The 21,464-nt window shown below is 34.0% G+C and overlaps 1 protein-coding gene across 1 annotated transcript in view; it reads left to right on the forward strand.

Annotated features, from left to right (window-relative positions):
* The first annotated feature begins 3,174 nt into the window (after window positions 1-3,174).
* The window catches only part of LOC147074342 (alpha-N-acetylgalactosaminidase-like), a 29,589-nt gene continuing 11,299 nt past the window's right edge, over window positions 3,175-21,464 (forward strand). Inside the window, exons 1-5 of the mRNA XM_085943626.1 lie at window positions 3,175-3,206; window positions 7,583-7,763; window positions 16,585-16,759; window positions 19,300-19,474; window positions 20,948-21,042. Of these exons, the coding sequence (XP_085799752.1) occupies window positions 7,609-7,763; window positions 16,585-16,759; window positions 19,300-19,474; window positions 20,948-21,042 (600 nt within the window). The 5' untranslated portion in view covers window positions 3,175-3,206; window positions 7,583-7,608. The remainder of the gene's footprint in view (window positions 3,207-7,582; window positions 7,764-16,584; window positions 16,760-19,299; window positions 19,475-20,947; window positions 21,043-21,464) is intronic.

Genomic DNA, 21,464 nt, shown 5'->3' on the forward strand with positions numbered 1-21,464 from the left:
TTGCTTAATGTTGTATATTTTGTTAGTAATGTACCAATCCATACAACACATTTATTAGATATTGGAGTCATGCAAGGATGATAAAAAATACTGTATAAAAATAGGGCGGCATTTTGTATAGGGACGTCACTGCCGCCCCCTGTAATTTTACTTTCAAATATATATATATATAAATAGGTACTCACTTACCTATTATAATATAATTTATATTCGGGTATATTAAACAGACAGATAGGTACACCAAAAATCTTTTTAATTGTCATATTATATACCAGAGCATTTCCACGAAATCTACTCTCGAACAGTGGTAATTTTAGGTACGTGGAGGTCTGTGGCGTTAAAGTGTTTTGAGGCAATCTTGTGATTTTTTTTAGATAAACCGCCAATAGTTATATTGTCAGATTTTTTATGCTTCGATTATTTTTAAACTAAGATTCTTTCTAATGATGTGACGGCATCGGCTACTTGGTGGAAAACTACCACTGCTCTCGAAAGTTGTAATATTTGTGTTCATTCGACCCTTATGCAGCGCAAGACCAGTCTACCCCCACGTGGTGTAACTGGTTGGACCCACATTCAAAAATCGTGACTAATTAAGCTATCGTAAAAACATTTTTTGACAATATATTTTGTAAAATATATATATTTATAAAATACATATATATATATATATATATATATATATATATATATATATATTTTCACCTACGGCACTTACAAACTTTGTCTGTCCAGATCGTCAAAAGATAATACATGCCAGTAGTATTAGAACCAAGGCCTGAACAAAAACGAACCATAAGTGCGAGTGAGAAAGCATTCGGCATGCTAGTAAGATATTATAATGCTACCGCTGAATTAAACATTTTTTGTACACGTCGCCATTAAATATTCATTTGAATGACTACATTAATTTAAAAACTGCGAGTACGTGTTGCTGAAAATTATTATTTTTGGTTAATTTATTAGAAAATATGGTTAACTATGTTGTGTTTAAATTTGGTAGCCGTATCGAGAAGCAACATGATGGTATAACGTTTCATAGTTACTGTGCATTATACGCAAGAAACACGGCTTCATTTTACCAAACAATACCCACTTTATTTATATTTTATGGTATCATTCTGAGATTAGAACTGTTATTGCATTTTTCCGTCGTATATAGGTATATAAAAGAGAAATTTATAAATTATATAAATATAATTTTATAGCTCACCGGTTCGTAAAATTTTCTATTTCGAGTACCTACTGTAGGGAAAGCTTTTTTATAACTTCTAAAATGTCACTAGGTCATTGATAATTTATTTTATGATAAGGCGTGCACTTATTATTATTCGGACGTTTTGTAATTCTTTTAAAATGTGTTATCTTTAAAAATTCTAATATTAGAACTTTGATTCAATTTTATAATAAAGCCGAAATATTAAAGTACATAACACTTATATGAGAGATAAATAGGTTCATTGCTTAGACTTTATCATAAGGTTAATTTATAAATAAGCTTTTACTTAACCTCTCTTCTTCTTGGTCGTGCACTCATGGCTGAGGATCGTGACCACATTTAAATTTCGCCATCCTTTGAGCGACCAAGACTTTCCATCCTTCTCGATCTTCCGCTTCTCTCAGGGCAGAATGGATGGTGCCCCCCAGTCAGCTCTTTCACTTGGTCGCTCCATCGCGCAGACGCTCTTCCTCTGATTCGCCTTCCCTGGAGGCTACCCAAAACTACCAGTCTCTCCAGGTGTCCGGTTCGCGCCTGACAATATGTCCAAAAAACTGCAGAATTCTTCTCAGACATATCGTCGAGAGCCGTTTCTTTATCTTCAGTCTCTGGATGATTGACTGGTTCGTCCTGTGCTCCGTCTAAGAAATGCGAAGCATTCGGCGCCAACACCACATCTCAAAGGGATCAATTGCCTTCCGTTCTCTTGCCTTCAGGGTCCACGACTCGACTCCGTATAGAAATATTGAGAACACTAATGTTTGCACAAGCATCATTTTTGTGGCAATCGAAATTCCCCGATCCTTCCATATAGTGGTAAGGCGTGTCATCGCATTTTTTGCAATCTGTGTGCGCCTTCTTATTTCCGCTTCGCATCCGCCCTTTCCACTGATGGTCGATCCAAGATATGCAAACTCGTCGACTGTTTCGAGGTTTTGGAGTGTACTTGGTGTTGGTAGAAGGTTGGCCCGATCAACAACCATTAACTTGGTCTTATTCCTAATAATAAGGATGCCGTATTTGCGACTCTCTTCCTCTACCCGGTGAAGCAGCTCTGTGAGTTCTCTTTCATCAGCAGCGATTACTTAACCTATTAGTAAGTTATTACTTAACTTTAGTTTAATTGAAAATATACAATAGGTCGTACTTATTTTTACTAAATACCTACATCAGTGGCGAATGGTGACTTTTGAAAAGAGGTAGGCTGTGGAGATCAGAGAAAAATAAGATACTTGTCAAGTATACTTACGGAAAAGAAGAAGATAATACGATATTACTACTGATGAATATGTACACACGAATGATAACGATACACTAATTCTATGAAATTTCAATATCTCACTGACGACATAAAATTGAGTGATGAGTTTAAATTATGTAAATTATTAAATTATTAATTATTTTGGACAAAGCTGCTGTCATAGACAATAATATTATACGCAAAGATTTTAGGCTTACGCATCAGAGCCTATCGTTTTGCATACATTGCGATAGACATGCTGAGGTCACGTGACATAAAGTCCATACAAAAAAACATCAGCACTCCAAGCGAATAATTCGATAAATACGTTAAATACAGATGGCGCGCTGTGGAATATTTTTTTTTAACCTTTGACAGATGGTTCAGTAATCTGTATAAAGTTTATAATACATTCCTACATAACAGATGATGTTGTTGGAAAAATTTATTTTACAGAATATAAGCGATTATTTAAATACGTCAATATGCAATTAAAAACTAAATAATCGCCTAGTATGGAGTCTTCGCCACTGTTACATATATATTTATTTTCAAAACAGTAAGTAAAATTATTGTTATGAGCGTAAAATACAGATAATACAAAGTATTAATATTGCATGAAAACAAAAAAATGCGTTATCAGTCATATAGGTTCAAACTGTTTCAATATTTTTATTACCTATTACATAAAAACAAATTCAAACGAATTCATTTTGTCACTCGAGTGTCTGCAACTGTGGGAATAAGGTGTGTATTTAATTAATATATAATTAACATTATATCGATATATAATATTATTTTTAATTAAAATGTTTTTAAATTATCTCGTATATTAAATTTTATAGTAAATACGAAATGGTCTTATGTAGGTGTGAATAATAGTTTTCGATAATAATGTAAGAATTATTATTACATGCAGTGCCATTCATTGTTGTGAATTTTTGGTGCGTTGTTTGTCCGTCATGCAAAAGTGAAAGAACGAAGAAATTGGAAACATGGAGAAAGTCAGTAAAATCTTACAGATCCATAAGTCTATTGTCTTTGGTTTGGTTTTATAATACGTCAAAGGTCAGTATAATAGATTATCAAATTCTGGATAGATACCCATGTTTATTTTTGTGTTTTGATTTATAATAATATTATCGTGTACTCTTTAATGCAGTGATTTTCAACCGGAGTGTGTCAGGGGTTCCGTGAAATATTTTTGGTAACAATAGAAAAAAAAGTGGTATTGAAGCTACGACCGGACCGAAAATTTGATGTAAAATGTCACGCTGACAAGTTAATAAATACTTGTGATTCTTTCTTGCTTGCTTGTGCCAAAATGTTTTAAATGCCGATGTAAACGATTCAAATTTTTCAAATTCAAATTTATTTTATTTTCATATATAGTGAACATTACAAATTATTAGGCGGCTCTCGTGTTGCAGTGCGCAAGGCGCTGGCCTTCCATCTCGGAGTTCTGGATTCGATTCCCAGTGAGATCAAAATATATTTACATAATCTAATATGTAAATTACTCAAGCCTGGGAGTTTTACCACTATTATTGGGCCTCACGGCCTGTTGTGGTGTTTAATAATAAAAAAAAGACGTTCACAACATGACATTTAGAAACAAAGAAATATTAATAAAACATTTATATAAATTATATAAAATTAAATATTATATAAAAAAAGAAATAGATCAGTATTTTATATTCAGTTATTAAACAGTAGAAAAGTGTAAATACAAAAAAAAAATTAGATACAAGGAAGTACAGTAAAAACGAAACAATGATGCGGTTCGTCGATTGTATGCGTACGTATATGTACGAATACGCGGTCATCGGCTGCTAGGTATTTATAACGACTCCCCACACGCACGCACACTATCGACCAACCAATAATTTAATTATAACCAACGATGTTGGTTATAATTAAAGTACCTAGCGATCGTCTTGCATGGGGGGGTTAGCGACCAGGGGCTCTATGTTAGAACTTGCGAGTGCAAGCTTCCCGGTCGAGATGACGTCATATGACATCATTATGACGTACTACCGGAGTGATAATAGCATTCGAGAAAATAGCGAGTGGTCAGACAGCGGCGCTATTCATTGTCACCATACACATATAGGTGTATGATAATAATATTTTCTATGGTTATTCTGTGCGCGGTCGGCATGCCTCGAGCGTGACGACACAATTACGTCATCTCGTCTGGTGCCACACGAGACGAGAGTAGGAAATCGCGGTGCAGCTCAGGAATTGAGTCTTCAATGATAACATAATATTACCTATGCACTATTCATTTGTTTCTTTTAAAATTTACATTCTGTCGTCGTATTGATGCATTGTTTTATTATGCGTTAAAAATTGTGTTTTATTGACCTGTCCATCGCATTTGTTCTATACACAAGACTGCTTTCGGCCGCTATGGCAGCTATCTAGTGTAGGTTTGTATCGAAGTATTAGCACTTATTGTAACATTTACAATAAGTTAGCCGTCTAAACAGTCAAAACTCTCTAAACTTTGGCACACCCAAGAGAGGTCCTGTTAAAACATAGCACTTATTGTAACAATGACAACTAAGTTATTGTACTTGTTACAATAAGTGCCAATACTTCCTACTTACCTACCCTAGATAGCTGCCGTAGCGTCCGAAGGCAGTCTTGTGTATAGAATAAATGCGTATAAGTGGAAAATTAAGAAAAACTTGCGAATATTACAACCATTCAGATTGGATTACGTGAATATGATTTTTTTTCGCCTGCAGCGCTTACAAACTATCTGTATTAATTAGAAATATTTATATCACAATTTTAAAGATTTTTTTTCGTGTATCCGTTTCCGCGCAGCAATAATGACATTTAATACATACCTATGTAATGAAAATTGACATAAAATGTTAAACTAAAATGGTATATGGCAATATTTTTCGTAGGTATGACCCTCCTTGACAGATTTAAATTAATATTCACATTTTTATTATGTCAGCTCAGTGTTCGATAATTTAATGAAAATATTAACATAGTTATATAATTGTACCTATGTGTATTTTATAAAAATAAGTGTTAGATTTTTTTATTATAACATGGCATATCTAGCTCAGATGGTCAAATTAATATTTCCACGAGCGATAATTTTGGGGATTTTATGAACCGGAACAGCGCTCCGGTGCTCTCCGAATATACAATAAATAGTACCGAACCGAGATTCAATAAAATTCTTGCGTTGCAAAAAAGGTAGAGAATCACAGCCCTGATGAACAAAATGTGTCTTGTCATTGTTTCCATAACAATTAATATTTTTTATTTATAACTATATTATATACTACTTTTTTTATATATACTATATACCTAATTATTATCTTTTAATGTATTTAATTATAACTTTAACTTTTAATAAGACATCAGTGTTATTGTTAGTGAATAATTATAATTATAATTGGTACCTAGTTTGTTAGCTGATATTGAATATACGAGTATCATAATATAATATTATTATTCTCTACATGGATAAAATAACATTATCTAAAAAAATGCAATAATTAGTCTCCTTTTCCTATTCATTTAAGAAACCTATTATGTTGTTATATTTAAGGCTATACTTCAGCTGATGCATGGTCTAAAAAGATCGTGACTAGGCCATGAGCGGATTGTGCAAATGACGCGAGCCGAACGAAATATAATTTGTCATAAAAAATCAACATGCGTCCTTTTAATGTTATGTTTATTATTATATTCGTAATAATAATAGTATATTCATTGACATGTTTTCTTTTCCAAGTAGGTACATGCGGAACGTTTCTTAGTCACTTTTACACGATTTAAGAATATATTCCTCCGACGCCATCACAAAATAAATTGACGTACTTACACCTCGACTGTCGGTCTCCGATTGGCGACGAGTGAAAAATTTCGTCCCACCTACTGTTGAAAATTATTTGCCGTTTCACTTATGTATGCTCTTAAGAAACCTATTATGTTGTTATATTTAAGCCATGGTCCCCACAAGATGGGTTGACATGGCTCTAGCCTGGGGGCCCAGGCTAAGGGGTAGCCCGGCGTGGCGGATAGACCAGTGAAATGAGATAAACATACACCACAAATTTTCACTAACATGCGGCGGATTTCACGGGCAGTATTTAATTTTATAATTATTTTTACTGTTGAACAATAACTTCATGTCCACGTCTTAAAACTGTGAACTAACAATCCCCTCCAGTGCAGCTAACCGCACTTCCGTTTTCAAATGAGGAGTTCCCCCAAATTTATCATTTTATTTTACGCTATCGTGGTGTACGGATGTGTCAATTTACGTAATTTGAAGGTTTTTATAATAAAATCATGTCTAAACGATCTTGAGTGATGTTATAATTATTATTAGCAAACTTTTAGTTTATTACGAAGAAGAGGAGTCACATCTAAAAGAAGAGACGATACATTATTTAAATACGCCTCTAGCACTCGTTGCCGCCATGACAGGTACGTCACTAGAAGTCTACGTGCGACTACAGCGATTTCCTGTTATCGCCGATTTCTTGGTGTCGGACAATAGTGTGTTTCCTAACTGATAAAAATGACTATTAATCCAATATGGCGAACAGCCGCATGCTACTTGGTTATCATAAAAGGGGGTCGTGAGCAGTGCTTCATAATATGGCGCCGAGTGCCGACAATTAATGTGGATTTATTTAAAAATACTAAAAATCCCTAAAAATACACGGAATATCCTTTATTTTCCGCGGAAAACCTTTTGGGGAACACTACACTGGAATGTTACACTGTTCTTAACCTTAGTGATAGGTTGGGGGGGCTGCTTCAGGTTCATGGTTTCTTCTTCTTTTCTTTCCACCATGTCCGATCCTAATAATTATGATCAATATTATGATCATAATTTGGGCTTCCACAGGGTGGAGGTTTGTATTAACAGATTTTTGTTTTTAAGAGAAATGGATGTCAGCCACTTGCTCAACCAGTGATTCATACAGAAATTGAAAAACAATATGTGTACTTGCCAAACTCAGGATTCGAACCTGGGACCCACGACGCTATAGGCCGACGGTTAATCAGCGCGGCCATCGTGGGAGTAACATGGTTTAAGCATAACGATTTATTTTAATGTAGCATATTTTTTCATTTAGGAAAATTGACGAAAGCCAGAACCAAGATGAAGCTGTTCACCGCGTTACTAGCGTTTGTTTTTATAAACGCTGCACACGGATTGGACAATGGTCTGGCACTGACTCCGCCAATGGGATGGCTCACCTGGGAACGATATCGTTGCATCACCAACTGCAACTCGCACCCTGACGAATGTATAAGGTAAGAAATCACTCTATTAATACAAATCAGGATAATGTATACTCAGGGACGCGCCAAGCGAGCACTAACTGCTAAAGAGCGCCAAATCAAATAGTTAAGGCGATACCTCTACCTACCAGAGGCACCTAGCGGAAAATTACGATGCATGCAATTTGAGACAAATTTTGGATAATTTACAATTTAAACTGTATTAATTATTAATAACTATGTACTTATCTGAAATCGAGCTGCAATTTGGGACACAAACCTAAATAAGATTTGATATAAATAAAAAGGATTTCAAGTTATACACATTTATCTTGTAATAGTTTTTTTTTATAAATATTTAATGTACATATATAAAAATATTAAAACTATGAATTAGTCAAAAATCTCTTAGATACAACATAGAAAACTTCATAAAATACATTTTAATAATAAATATGACCATAAAATAATATGTAATAATAACATGGGGTCCTTTAACAAATTCACATTTTATAACATGTTTTTACAATTATTGTAAGTTTATCTTTGACTTAAATTAAAAAATATTTTTCTTTTTAATGTTTTTAGATACATCTTTATTAATTAATAAAGGTGAAATTGTAAATTATCAAAAAAACGTCTCAAATTGCAAGCTTCGTATTTTCCCACTAGGTGCCTCTGGTAGGTAAAGACTTTGCCCTAAGCCTAAAGCGAAATATACGTAGTAGGTACAGTACCTTTATTTTGGCGTTTAAAATCTCAGATCTGGAACTGATTCATTACAATCGTTTGCAGAACCATCGAAAAGCATTCTTTCAAAGTCTCAATAGGATGGATTATTATCGTAAAGAAAACGTTTCTGCGAGAAAATTAACTGAGCCATAAAGGTTCTTAATTTGAATTTAAAAAAAATGTCCCATAAGTATATATAATTTGTTTTACGTACAGTAAAAAAATGCAATTATTATCTTTTATCACATTAGTAATAAATTGTGCTCAATTTGAACGCTAATTAGAATGGTGTCAGATTCTTCTGGCAGTGAAGGCGACTCACAGGAAACTCAGAAATAATGCGAACCGAAATACCTAACGGGTTGGAGAAGCAAGCAACCGATCTCGAATGCGGAAGAATACGGGATAAACGTAAACACGTTTCAAGAATACGTCATACGTCGAATATTGACAACTGGTCTCGGTTTATGCAACGATGCTCATTTAATATTGTTATATTTTAGGTTGTAACACACACTATTACACGTTTATAATGCGTGGTTCATTTTTGTAGGACTCTCACACAATCAAAACCGTGCGTCAAAATGTACTGTATTGGGATATAGCCTAACGGAATTCTATTTATTAATCGGTTTTGTGACGACTCATTTATATGTTGATATAATTTTATTGTAGGTCCTATATATCGCACACCGAGATCTATAGGGTCATATCTGTCATATCAAAATGACTTATGAATGCAGTTCGATAGAAAAAAAAATCTATTTTTAATGCTACATGGCATTAACTGCTAGTTGGAAGTAGTGGCCTACACAATTGTGTCTATGGCATAGACTATAGATACATCTAGGCCACCCGTTGCATTGCTAAATGAAGCCGCGTGACGTGCGTTTGGTTTGTAGGCGAGCGAACGCATTCGTCTACAAATGTTCGAGACCATAGACCATTTCGCTAGTGTTCGCCCAAAGTGCTCGCACTAGACGCTCAGAATTAAAATATAATTTTCTATTTTTTTTACGTTATATTATATTTTTAAGCGGTCAAAATGCAACCATTAGGTAAAGATATCCATAATTTAAGTTATTTTAAAGAAACACTAGGTCACTGATATTAAAATATATAATAATATACAAATAAATTATCACGAACATGTATCAACTTAGCTATGAAACTTAATACCATCTTCTTGCTTATCAGTACGGCTACCATATTTTAATACAACACACAAAACCATCTTTTCTACTTAATTAACTAAAAATATTTACCACTGACTTTATGTTTAACACAAAAATAGCAATTTTAGCAACACGGTCATCGAAGCTTAGTTATGCAATAAGCTAAGATTTGCCGGCTACATCGTAGCAAACCATCTCCCAGATCTGTAAACCCTTTATCTTACTCTAGCGCGTGTTGCAGAGATTATAAGGTTACCGAATACTTTCTCACTCGCACTTATGCATCGTTTTTGTTCAGGCCTTGCTATATCCATGGTTATTTTATATTTAAATTTTTAATTTAGAGCTATATAGCATTATCTTACATGAGGCCCTTTTGCCTAAAAAATATTTTATCTTTGGTAAAATATTTATTGTGCTAGAGTGCTAGACCGCCGTATTTTTCAGCAGTGTACTGCAATTAATTAAATTGTAGTTAATTATTTAACATTCAAACTCAAATTACTCAAGATTATGTTATTTGCAGTTAATGACCCTATAGATCTCGGTGTGCGATATATAGGTATTTATAATAAAGAATCCAACATTCTTAAAACTTCTGTATATTCAGTATTGAATAAAAAAAATAATAAAGATAATTTTATGTATTTATAGTTGGTTTTTGTTTCACATTTTATTTTGACCTTTCGTGCCCCCAAACAAAACCAAAAAACAATAATTTTTACAAATGTAATACTAATATAATTATTGATAAACATTCGAAGATTTAATTTTTAATGTGACAAACCTATGCGATTTTACGTGTGTTGACGTATTTAATAACAATATTAATAGTGTCAACTTTACTGTCAAGTTAATTGGATTCTAAAAATACGTAAGGTCAGGTTAGGGTTACGTTACCAGATTAAAATATATTAATTTATAATATTATCTAAACGTACCATAACTTTCTGTTAAATTTAATTATCCGTGTAAACTCCGTTAAAGAATTCATTTAATCTTTTACACAGGTTTTATTTTGAAGAATTTTGATTCTGTTTCATTGTTTGTACGTGCCGTAGTTTTTTACATAACAGTATTAACATTAAAATAATTACAAGATAAAAATAACTTTTTATAAACCACGTTTTTAAATTTTCTTTTAAATCATATAAACTTGACAATTCTATGTATTTATGGCGATATTACATATTGAATTAATAGGCATTTCCATGTAGGTATCAAGTCATAGCAAACTTTGTAGATCAATGACCGCGACAATAATCTTTGTATATCTGTTCTCACTTAATTAGTTAATAGCCTAATTATTACATAATTAAAAGTTGATAAAATAATAATCAGTATGTCATGATTGATAAAAAGAGAATTATTCAATTGTAAGTTTTCGACCGAAGCACATCGCTCTGTGCTGTGATTCGCATTATTGTAACAATTGTACACTCGTCGATGTTTTGTAAAAAGGGCGAATTAACCAAAATGCTACTTTACAGGAGGAGGATTTTTAACTTATATTACACACTGACATTTATTTGTTTTTCACCTGTAGATGATTATAAATATCTAACAAGTTTATAATAAAGCTTAGAAAGAATACTGTAATTATAATAGGTATTATTATATAATATTTCAAAAGGCCTAATATGTCGCATTTGCTTTTTATTTCGTAATTTTAATTAATTTAATTTTAGTCGATTATCGTTTTTAAGTACTTTCCAGTGGAGATAAAAATTCGCCGTTTTTACACAACAAAGCTAGTGGGGTACATATTGTATTTTCATTAAAATCTCGATTTCGCCAAAATGGTTGTTCGCCCTTTTTACAAAACACCGACGAATGTACTTACGCAATTTAAAATAAACTGACACCCTTCATAATCACGATAACGACTTCTCATCTCTCCTCGTAACCACACCATTGGCCCTCACATCGACGACCCCTATATATTAATTAGGACAAATAAGGCAATTGTCAACAAATCAGTTTTTTGCTATTTTGCAACAAACAAACAAATATAGAATACTGAAATGTCATTTTGATTTCCATACTAACGCACGGAGGTATATATTAATAATTTAGTTGCTAGGACCATCCCCTTAGCAACTAATAATAGTGGGTTGGATTACGGATTTCTTCCGAAATAACTTTTCATACAAAACAGAATTAACTGAAAATTAATTCGATTCTACTTAAAGATGGCTAAAAGTATTAAAAGAATGCATTGGCATCGTGTTCTGGTATATTCTAAAAGTTTCAAATATCTAGCTAGTCGGGAAATCGATTGCAAGATTTGTACTAGATAAACAACCACCGGTCAAACAAGAATACGAGCTAAGAATAACGTTGTAAAATAATGTGCGATGCATTTTGGTGTGATACGATGATTGATATATCATTCACATAGAGGGATTTATTGTATAAATATTTTAGTGTGTTTCCTGACTAATAAAAATACTATACATGTATCCAATATGGCGAAGGGTCATATTATGTTACTTCGGTACCACAACAGGGGGTAGCAATCAATGCTTCATAATACGATGCCTAGAGTGTTAATAACTCAATAATTCAAGTGGATGTATTATAATTGTTACAATAAGTTAGCCGTCTAAACAGTCAAAACTGTTTAACTCGTTCTAAATTTTATCATAGCCAAGAAAGGTGAAGTTAAAATATAGCACGTATTGCAACAATTACAACCAACTTATTGTATTTGTTACATCGTCACTGTTCTGGCAGAAGACACTAATTCGAAAAAATGACATATTGAGTTAGTTATACCAAAATGTTTCTTATTTCAAACTTTACCGTCTGGAAACCTTCTTAATAAATAAACAGTCTTTATTTTAAAGTCATCCTTTTTACGATTACTTAATAAACTCACATGATAGACCATTTCAAACATTTTAACAACTTCAAAGTCATATTACTCAAAACTAGTATTCTCCAGTTAGTGTGTTCTGCCTGAACGGAGACGACATGATGATTGGTACAAACCTACCCTAGAGTTAGCCGTCGTAGCGGCCGAAACCAGTCTTGTGTATAGAATAGTCCCGTCCCGCTGGAATACCCTCAATTGTATGTGGTGGAACCCTCGAGTTACGCGTTACCATTTGAACAGCGCTCGCAATGGAAAAGTTTACGAGCCGGAGCGCCCAACAAAGATATTAACATAGTAGTTATCAAATTTTATGTGTATTTTATAAAAATAAGAGATTTTTTGTTATATGGTATATTTAGCTCATACGGTCAAATTATTTTTTCCATGAGATGGAAAGACAAATTTACCGATTTAACGAATTTACACTACCCTTGATCCTATAGATATGTTGGGGGGCCGCCACATATTGTGGTCTCAGGCTTCATGATGTCGGTTATGAATGGGGTAAACATGACTACATTTAGAGATTTGAAACCGGGTTATAGGTACCATGCGTTTCTAAAATAATCGAAAAGCAGGTAATTTTACTCGACCAACTGGCCACATTCTTCGTATGTGGACCAAAGTGATTATAATATAACATTGTATTTGTAATGTTTCCAAAGAGCAAGCAAGTTGAACAGTAGTCCACTGAAACCAGTGCTCGAAATGGAAAATTTCACGAACAGGAACGCTCTATAATTTTCCGAAAAAACGGTATGCTTAATTTTTTTCTTTACATACGTACGTACGTTGAATGTATAAATGCAACAATAAACTTTGAACTTCTTACGTGGATGTATATTGAGCAAGTGGGCAAGGATTGTCAGCGCCGCAGGCAAAAGAACCTCGTCTCAACAAAGTATACCGTCAAGAATTGTATTATTCTTTACTCTTACTTTATCTACCACCCATAATCAGCAGGCATGTTACTTCTACCATCACTCGTCACTGCTTATAACTTATATTACTGTCTCATTTGGGATAGTTCAGTTTGTTAATTAACTAAACTTAAAAAACAACATATCCACATACCAACCATAAAGATTCAAATTAAAAATTAATTTACATATAACAAATTTTACAGATTATAGATTCAAGACGAGCACAGAATATTTTTAAAAAAATCAAAGAAATAGTGTTTAAGAATAAAGAAATAGATGCAGCAACTATTAGAAAAAATAGTAAGTACCTATACAGAGACGAGTAAATACAAAATTTATACAGTACATATCTGTACACCGATAGAGCTAACTACGCCATTTAATTATTTAAGAAGTTATAAAACAAAGAATTTATAAATCGTTCACATAAACTCTTTCTCACGCAGGAGGAATATACCAATATCCGAAGCAATTTGGTTGAACACAGTGTGTAAGCGTTCTTAAGATAAATCAATCGGATAAAGCCATGGATGGCATCCACACAGCTTCAAACAAAGGATCCTCAAAGATTTCTTTTGAACCTTCTCCACCATGAGGGCCTTTAGGCCATACCTACTTCTAAGAAAAGCTTCAAGCCATCATCATCAAACTACGTAATTATAGCATTTTAAATTACCAATGGTGTATCATTAATTATCGGCTTTTGAGCTTTGAGAATCGATGTCTCCGCCGAATCTTAGGGGTACATTGGTACGACCGCGTTACAAATACCAGAGTTCGTGAGCACAGCAGCCTTCGGTGATTGAAGTTATCACGAAGAGACGATTTACGTGGCTGGGACACGTATTCCGGATGCCGCCAAAGAGTGCGGCACTTCGTACCCTTGTGGCACAGCCTCAAGGGTTCCATCGCCGTGGCCGCCTCTCCCTCACCCTGCAGCGGTGCTACAAAAGCGACCTATTTGCTGCAGGTCTGACATGGCGGGAGGCGCATGGCGTTGGACCGAGGGAAGTGGCGCCAATGCTTGCCCTATGCCCCAATATTAGGACATGACAGGGTAGAAGAAGATCATTAATTATATAAGATAAAACATGACGGAAGGTGCAACTCGAGTTACTAAACACGATTCCTATAGAATAATATAAAATTGTCATTAATCAGTAGGTACCTACCTATATTCAACATTATAAGGACTAATATTGTAGTGTATGTATATACCTATACCATAGGCCCCACATCGTGAAGCTGGCCCCCAGGCTAGGATCTTTGGTGGGGCCCCCTTCTTATCGCTAAGAATAAAGGCAGTATGTACGGGGTAACAATAATCTGTATATTTAGTGTTTTATTGTATATTTTAAAACATCCATACGAATTATGGAGATGTCGAGTATTGATAAACAATTAAGAATTGTTTCGTATAACCACATAACTATAAATAATAGTATTGTAAGAAAATTCTTTTTTTTACTATTAAAGCAAATTTGTGATGAGTGTTTATCTCACTTATTTGGTCGATTCGCCTCGCCGGGCTCCTCCTGAGCACGGGCTCCCAGGCTAGAGCCCTCTCAGCCCCTCTTTGTGGAGACCATGACCTATATGTTACAATGATGATGCTTTGGTTACCATTATTGTAATATACGTACACTTACCACCTCAGATTAAAGAACTTACCACCGTATTTATTTAATCTATGACTACCATCTAAAATTATTTGTTGTCCGCACTGAACACGTACCTACCTAATTTGTGAGTGTATTTTAAACTAAACGATTCAATTTGTGATGTTTGCCCTTACCTAGTCTCATTATAGTCATTATTATTGCCACGGTGATGAATAATGATAATACAGAACAATAATTTATTATTATGATAGTAATAAAATTTTATTGGAGGATATTCCTTTTTTTTAAAAACAAATTTACAAACAAAAATTAACTAAAAGTTCTCTACATAGTAGGTATCTATTATTTCTATTATTTTTAAAGTAGCAAGTTACAACGTATGAAATTATAACACAATAGAAACGTCCCTTAAAAATAAACTAATTACGGTAGGCTATTCAATAGTTTCATACCAAAAACATTTTTGTAGGAAAATGGCATAATGGTGCATTTATTTATTATTCATTGTAAAAATAAGGGTTTACGACACGTCATAAATATTTTTTAAAACGTCGAGTCAATTGTCGAAATGACATTGAATCAGAAAACCCTGTTTCAACTGTATTGTCGATCTTAAATGCTTATCGGAGTGAATTCTTAATGTTTTAGCAGATTTACACGAAGTACCTACTACTTAATTAAACCTTCATAAAATTTATAAATATCCACTCATATTTATCATTTTCAAAACGAAAAAATTAATACAAAATGTTTTAAAAAACAAGCGATTATCACTAATAAGTAGATTTTAGCGGAATTGTACGATTTAAATTACCAAACTTTATCATATTAATTTTACCACCGAAAATTTTGCCCGCAAAAATAGACGTGGGTATAAAATTAACACGGCGATTAGATGGCGATGAAAATAAATAAGTTTTATCACTCACAATAAAATATAAGTAATAAATTAGTAGGTAAGTAAATTCGCAATGCATACCAGTCAAAGGTAAAAGCGAGACTGTACTGAGATGTTTCATACTTTAGAAATTATTATACAAATATGTAGGTGCCAACTTTATTTTTTATTGAATTTAAGTTATTTAAGTACAAAAGGTTTTCAAACAATGTCAGCAAAGGCACAATTCTTTTGTAGCTTGCAGCTGTAGTTACTTTTTTTATGTAAGTATGCAATTATTTGGAGTGTTTAGACAATGCATTTAGACACGGATGTATCGACACAAAAAAGAAAATTGAAAGAAATTTAGGGATGTCATAAATTTTATTTTTAACCCTTGCACGCCCGGCATGACATAACTTCGTTAATTTTTAATTTTGAGAAAAACTTTAAAAGATACATTCACACATAAATATCTCAATCTAACGAACCGCAACGCAATTTTAAATGAATCTACGAGCCGGAACGGTATATTTTGGAATTCCACGAACCACAACGGCGCTCCGGTGCGTTCCTGTCCATTTCGAGCGCTGACTGAAACGTTTTTACAATATATACATGAAATAATATTGTCATTTTGCTTGCAGCGAAAAACTAATCATGAAGATGGCAAACATCATGGTTTCCGAAGGATACCTGGCAGCCGGTTATGAGTATCTCGGCATTGACGACTGCTGGCTGGAGTCGGAGAGAGATGCCCAAGGAAAATTGGTTCCCGACAGGGTGAGGTTCCCGAGAGGCATGAAGTTTATCGGAGATTATGTAAGTAGTATATTGAAATCAATTCATTTTATTGGTTAGTATTAAATACGAGTACATCGAATAAACCCTTCTCTAGAGACGATGTAGACGATATATTATGATAATATAGATTATAGAAGCTGCCAATAGCCGTTTTCTATGAATTCATAATACCCCGCTTAGACGCGCATGGATTTCCTGCTGACAGTAAGTATTATCGCAGCCATAACAAGAAAATGCAAGAAGAAGAAAATTGGAAGCTTCTGAATTTTCGTGCGACAGTTCGGATTTTTTCGATCTGCGCCTGGGCAGTAGAACGATAGTGGCAAACCTGCCGGCAAAAAAACGAACTACACCGCGGAGAGACTCATTTTGAGGTTAACCGATTTTTACGACATGTCAAATATTAAGTCTTGAAGAAGAGAGATAGTCAGCACTTTTACGTGTAAACAGTTATTGTCACGATAGTTTAAAGTACACACCATTGCATCCAGTTAATCCATGCACGTGTACAGGCGCTTGGGAACGCCTAACTGAAACTGAAACTGAAATTGTTCTGTGGCTGTATAATATGTCAATTCTAAGAGTTGAGAAAATGTTCAAAACCCACTAATTGTTATTTTGAGAGGGACAAGCAAAGATATTTATAAGCTAAGGGTGACGAGAAACGAAAATTTAGGTAAATCAGTGTCATATATAAAGGCTTTCACGGTTGTTTTTTGTCGTAGTAGATATTTGGGTTTCCGTCGTGTGTCCTTCTTCCCTCGACGTTTCGGGCTCGTTGTAGAGGCCATTATCAGTGACGTCCCGTGGGGGCAGGCAGATTGAGCGTCGCTTGGGGGCGGCAAATCGAGGAGAATCATTTGGTGTACTTATATAGAAATGACTAAAATTATTTTGTTTACGTATTGTACAATAATAGCATAGTAAAAATGGTGTGAAAATAATTATTCTGTGTATTGCTAAATGGTACAAACCAAATGTGTCAGAAATATCAACCAAATAAAACCTCAACTCTGTTGATTTGGGTAAATGTCTTACTCAATAAGTTATCTTTACTTGCTTTTTATATCTAAATTGTACGTTTTAGTGGTAAGTAGGTACTTACCTATATATGTTGTTAGTATTGTATCCATACAACACATTTCTTAGATATTGGAGTCATGAAAGGGTGATAAAAATACTGTATGAAAAATGGGGCAGCATATGGTGTTGCCTATGGGCGGCATTTTGTCTAGGGACGTCACTGGCCATTATCAAGAGTGATATGTTGTATGATGAAATGTAGTGTAGGTATAGGAAAGTAAACATTGCTCTAAGAATGTGAAAAGGAATTCAATTAGCCAAGAGTAAACGTTGCTCAGAGTAATGTGTCAATCGTTACGACCAGAGATACCGGCTCGAATATTGGATTTTGCTGACAGTAAGCCATGACGTTTTTAACCGTAATCCATCATCCCTATTAGTATTTTCTGGGTTTCTATGGATTTCAATGGCCTCCTTTACCAATCGTGCGAAATATCCTTTATTCCGACCCAATATCTTCAATACTCAATGCCATATAATTATCAATTGGAATCAATCCACCGCTGGACAAAGGCCTCTCCTAGCTCCTTCCACGTATCTCGGTCCCTTATTCTCGACTGCCGCGTGTATCCGATGAACTTGGTGAGTTCAGTGATCCACCAGGTTTTAGGATATTCTTGTGGTTGCTTCATGCCTCTTGGGTAGGTAGGTACCACTGGACGAATGCATTGCCTACCCGCCGGACGATAGTCCATCCCATTGCCATTTCATTAACACTTGACGATCTTTATGACAGCATGTACACTCCTTTGCATTATTATGCATTGATTTATTTTGTGGCATTTTTGCGTTATGTCTAATAGCACCTTTTCATACCACGTTGCGATACCATGTTTCACGTAATTTTTGAAGTTATACTTCTTTTGGCGCATTTGGGAAATCAGATCAGAGTGTATTTTTGGCGTGTGACATGTAACACATAATTTATTTTTTCAGACGAAAAAAATGCACTCGATTGGATTCGAACCACCGATTGTTCGGTTATCAGCCGAACGCACTACCTTTACGCCACAGTATGATACTGCAATCGTGACGATTATACAGTATAATATTATAGTTTAGAATGGTTCCGTTGCCTAGGCAGCGAATTTATTATTGTCGGTCATTTGCAATTCTTTACGTAAACGAACGATTAAACGTCAGAGTTAAAAATAAAAACAACGAGAATACATTATATAATTTAGTAATATAAGTTAAAGTGTATAGAAATAAACCAACTCTGTTCCAATAAGAGGTCCTTTTTCTTGAGTGTGTAATTTAACAAGATAATTAAGAGCTAGTCAAAGAATCTAGTTTATCATAAGTTTTGTTTTTGTTTTGGTACGCCAAAGAAGTATAACTTCTAATGCGCATATATAAGTACACACACCGATTTTTTTTTTGATTTTTCTTACATTAAGATGCTAATATGTAATACTACGTAGGATTAACAATCATTCATATTTAATAATTCGTAATTCATAATCCATTCGCAGATTCACGCTAAAGGATTGAAGTTTGGCATATACCAAGACTTTGGAACTAAGACTTGCCAGGGATACCCAGGAATCCTGGGACACTTGGAGACAGATGCCAACACGTTTGTGGAATGGGGTGCAGATTACGTTAAGCTCGACGGATGCAACGTTGAAACTAATCTTATGGATGCAGGTAAACAAAAATTATATTTCACTCTCTTGAATCTCGTCGGTCTCTTCTGCTGTTGAAACACTTTTGCCTGTTATCGCGAGGGATGGTTTCCAATCCTGGTGTCCTAATGAATTTGAATTTCCATGCGCCTGTCAATTACCTACGTGGTCGCAGCCATGATTTATTCTGGATTCTAACCGTTTCCTCGTGTCAAGCCTATCAGGCACCATTAGCGAGGGGTGCAAGACTAGTAAATGCGTTCCCTAAAGACATAGACATTTTCAATAATGTACTTTGCATCAGGGTTCGAAATGGAACGGAACGCACCGGAGCGCCGTTCCGGCTCGTGAAATTTGTAAAATTATCGCTCCGTCTCGTGGAAAAAATATGTTGACCATCTGAGCTAGATAGGCCATAGAATAGAAAATCTGACACACTTATTTTTATAAAATACACATACGATTTGATGACTATGTAAATATCTTCAGAAAATTTGTCGAGCGCTCCGGTTCGTAAACTTTTCCATTTCGAGCGCTGCTTTGCATTTTGTTTTTGAAACTGTATTTTTCTGTATAAAATTGTATATTTTTCGTTCTCAAAAATTATATTTTTCTGTATTAAATTGTACTTAAGTATGTTTTGATTATTTTTTTTTTGTTATTATTCTTGTTATTATATATATATTTCTTTTTCTATATTCTCTTCTCTCTTGTGAGGGTAATGTTTGACTTATAATGTAAATCTCATGTTGTGTACGTCTTGAATTTAGATTTGTTATGTCCACAATGTTTTGTATTCTTAAATAAATAAAAAAATAATATTTCTATAGATAAAACAATCCACGTGGGCATGTTATTATTAATTTAAAAAATGGGTTTATTAGTTGCTATTCTTTAATGACCGGTTTAACAAGGCCTGCCAGAGGCACCTAGCGGAGAAATACGAAGCTTACAATTTGAGACATGTTTTTGATACCTAATTTAGAATTTAAACTAATAAATATGTATCTGAAAACATTAAAAAGAAAAATATTGTAATAATTAAATATTGTAAAATAACGAATAATTCACAAGATTTAAGAATGTAACATTCTAATTATTGAACATACATAATTTTGAAAACACTTCTGAGAAAATATATAACCAATAGAAAAAATCTTTTAAAAAAAAAGTAGGGAATCAAACCTGCATCTCTTGGGTATCGCGATAAAAAGAAAATTTGGCATAAATTAATTAATACAATTAAATGATTCAAGACGCTAGGAAAAAGTTTTTTTTCTATTGGTTATAAAATATTTTCTCAAAAGTGTTTTCAAAATTATGTACGTTTAATATTTACCTGTATATTATTATGTAGAAATAAATAGACAGATAATGTATGTAACAAAAATGTTTTTAGAATATATTATATCATTTTCATCCTAGAGCCGGAATGCAAAAATATGAAGCATTATAGGCACTCTACACATTATAATGCAATTTATAATTATTTAAGGTTATCCCGAATTTGGCATGCATCTCAATAAAACTGGCAGACCAGTCATGTATTCCTGCAGCTGGCCATACTACCAAGAGTTTGAGGGAAAGCAGGTGAGGATAAGTTGTCACTTGCACTAAATCTTGCACTAAATGGTGACATTTATATTGTCAGATCGGTGATTCAATTTGTCATGTCATGTGCTAGCCGCAAGCTACTCTTTCTGCATAAGCCAATCAATTATGTTTAGAAGAGAATCGGTCGGTATCTTCCATCTGTGAAACTAGGGATAGCAATACCGGTATTTCAAAACCAGTATTCCAGTATTTATCAATACTGAAATACCGGTTTTAAAAATCCAAAATACTAGAATTTTCGGTATTAAGAAACCACACTCGTTTACGTTTTTGAAAATGAATTATAAGTTATGTGCTGCTAAAATGCAAATATATTGAGTGAATCCAACAGAGATGAAAAAATAATAAAACAAATTTCATCAAATATATTATTTATATAAGTAATTGGCGCGATGAAT

This window comes from Rhyacophila brunnea, unplaced genomic scaffold, assembly GCF_057557595.1.
Source record: "Rhyacophila brunnea isolate RB1 unplaced genomic scaffold, BYU_Rbru_1.0 scaffold_16, whole genome shotgun sequence".
In the NCBI taxonomy this organism is placed as follows: domain Eukaryota; kingdom Metazoa; phylum Arthropoda; class Insecta; order Trichoptera; family Rhyacophilidae; genus Rhyacophila; species Rhyacophila brunnea.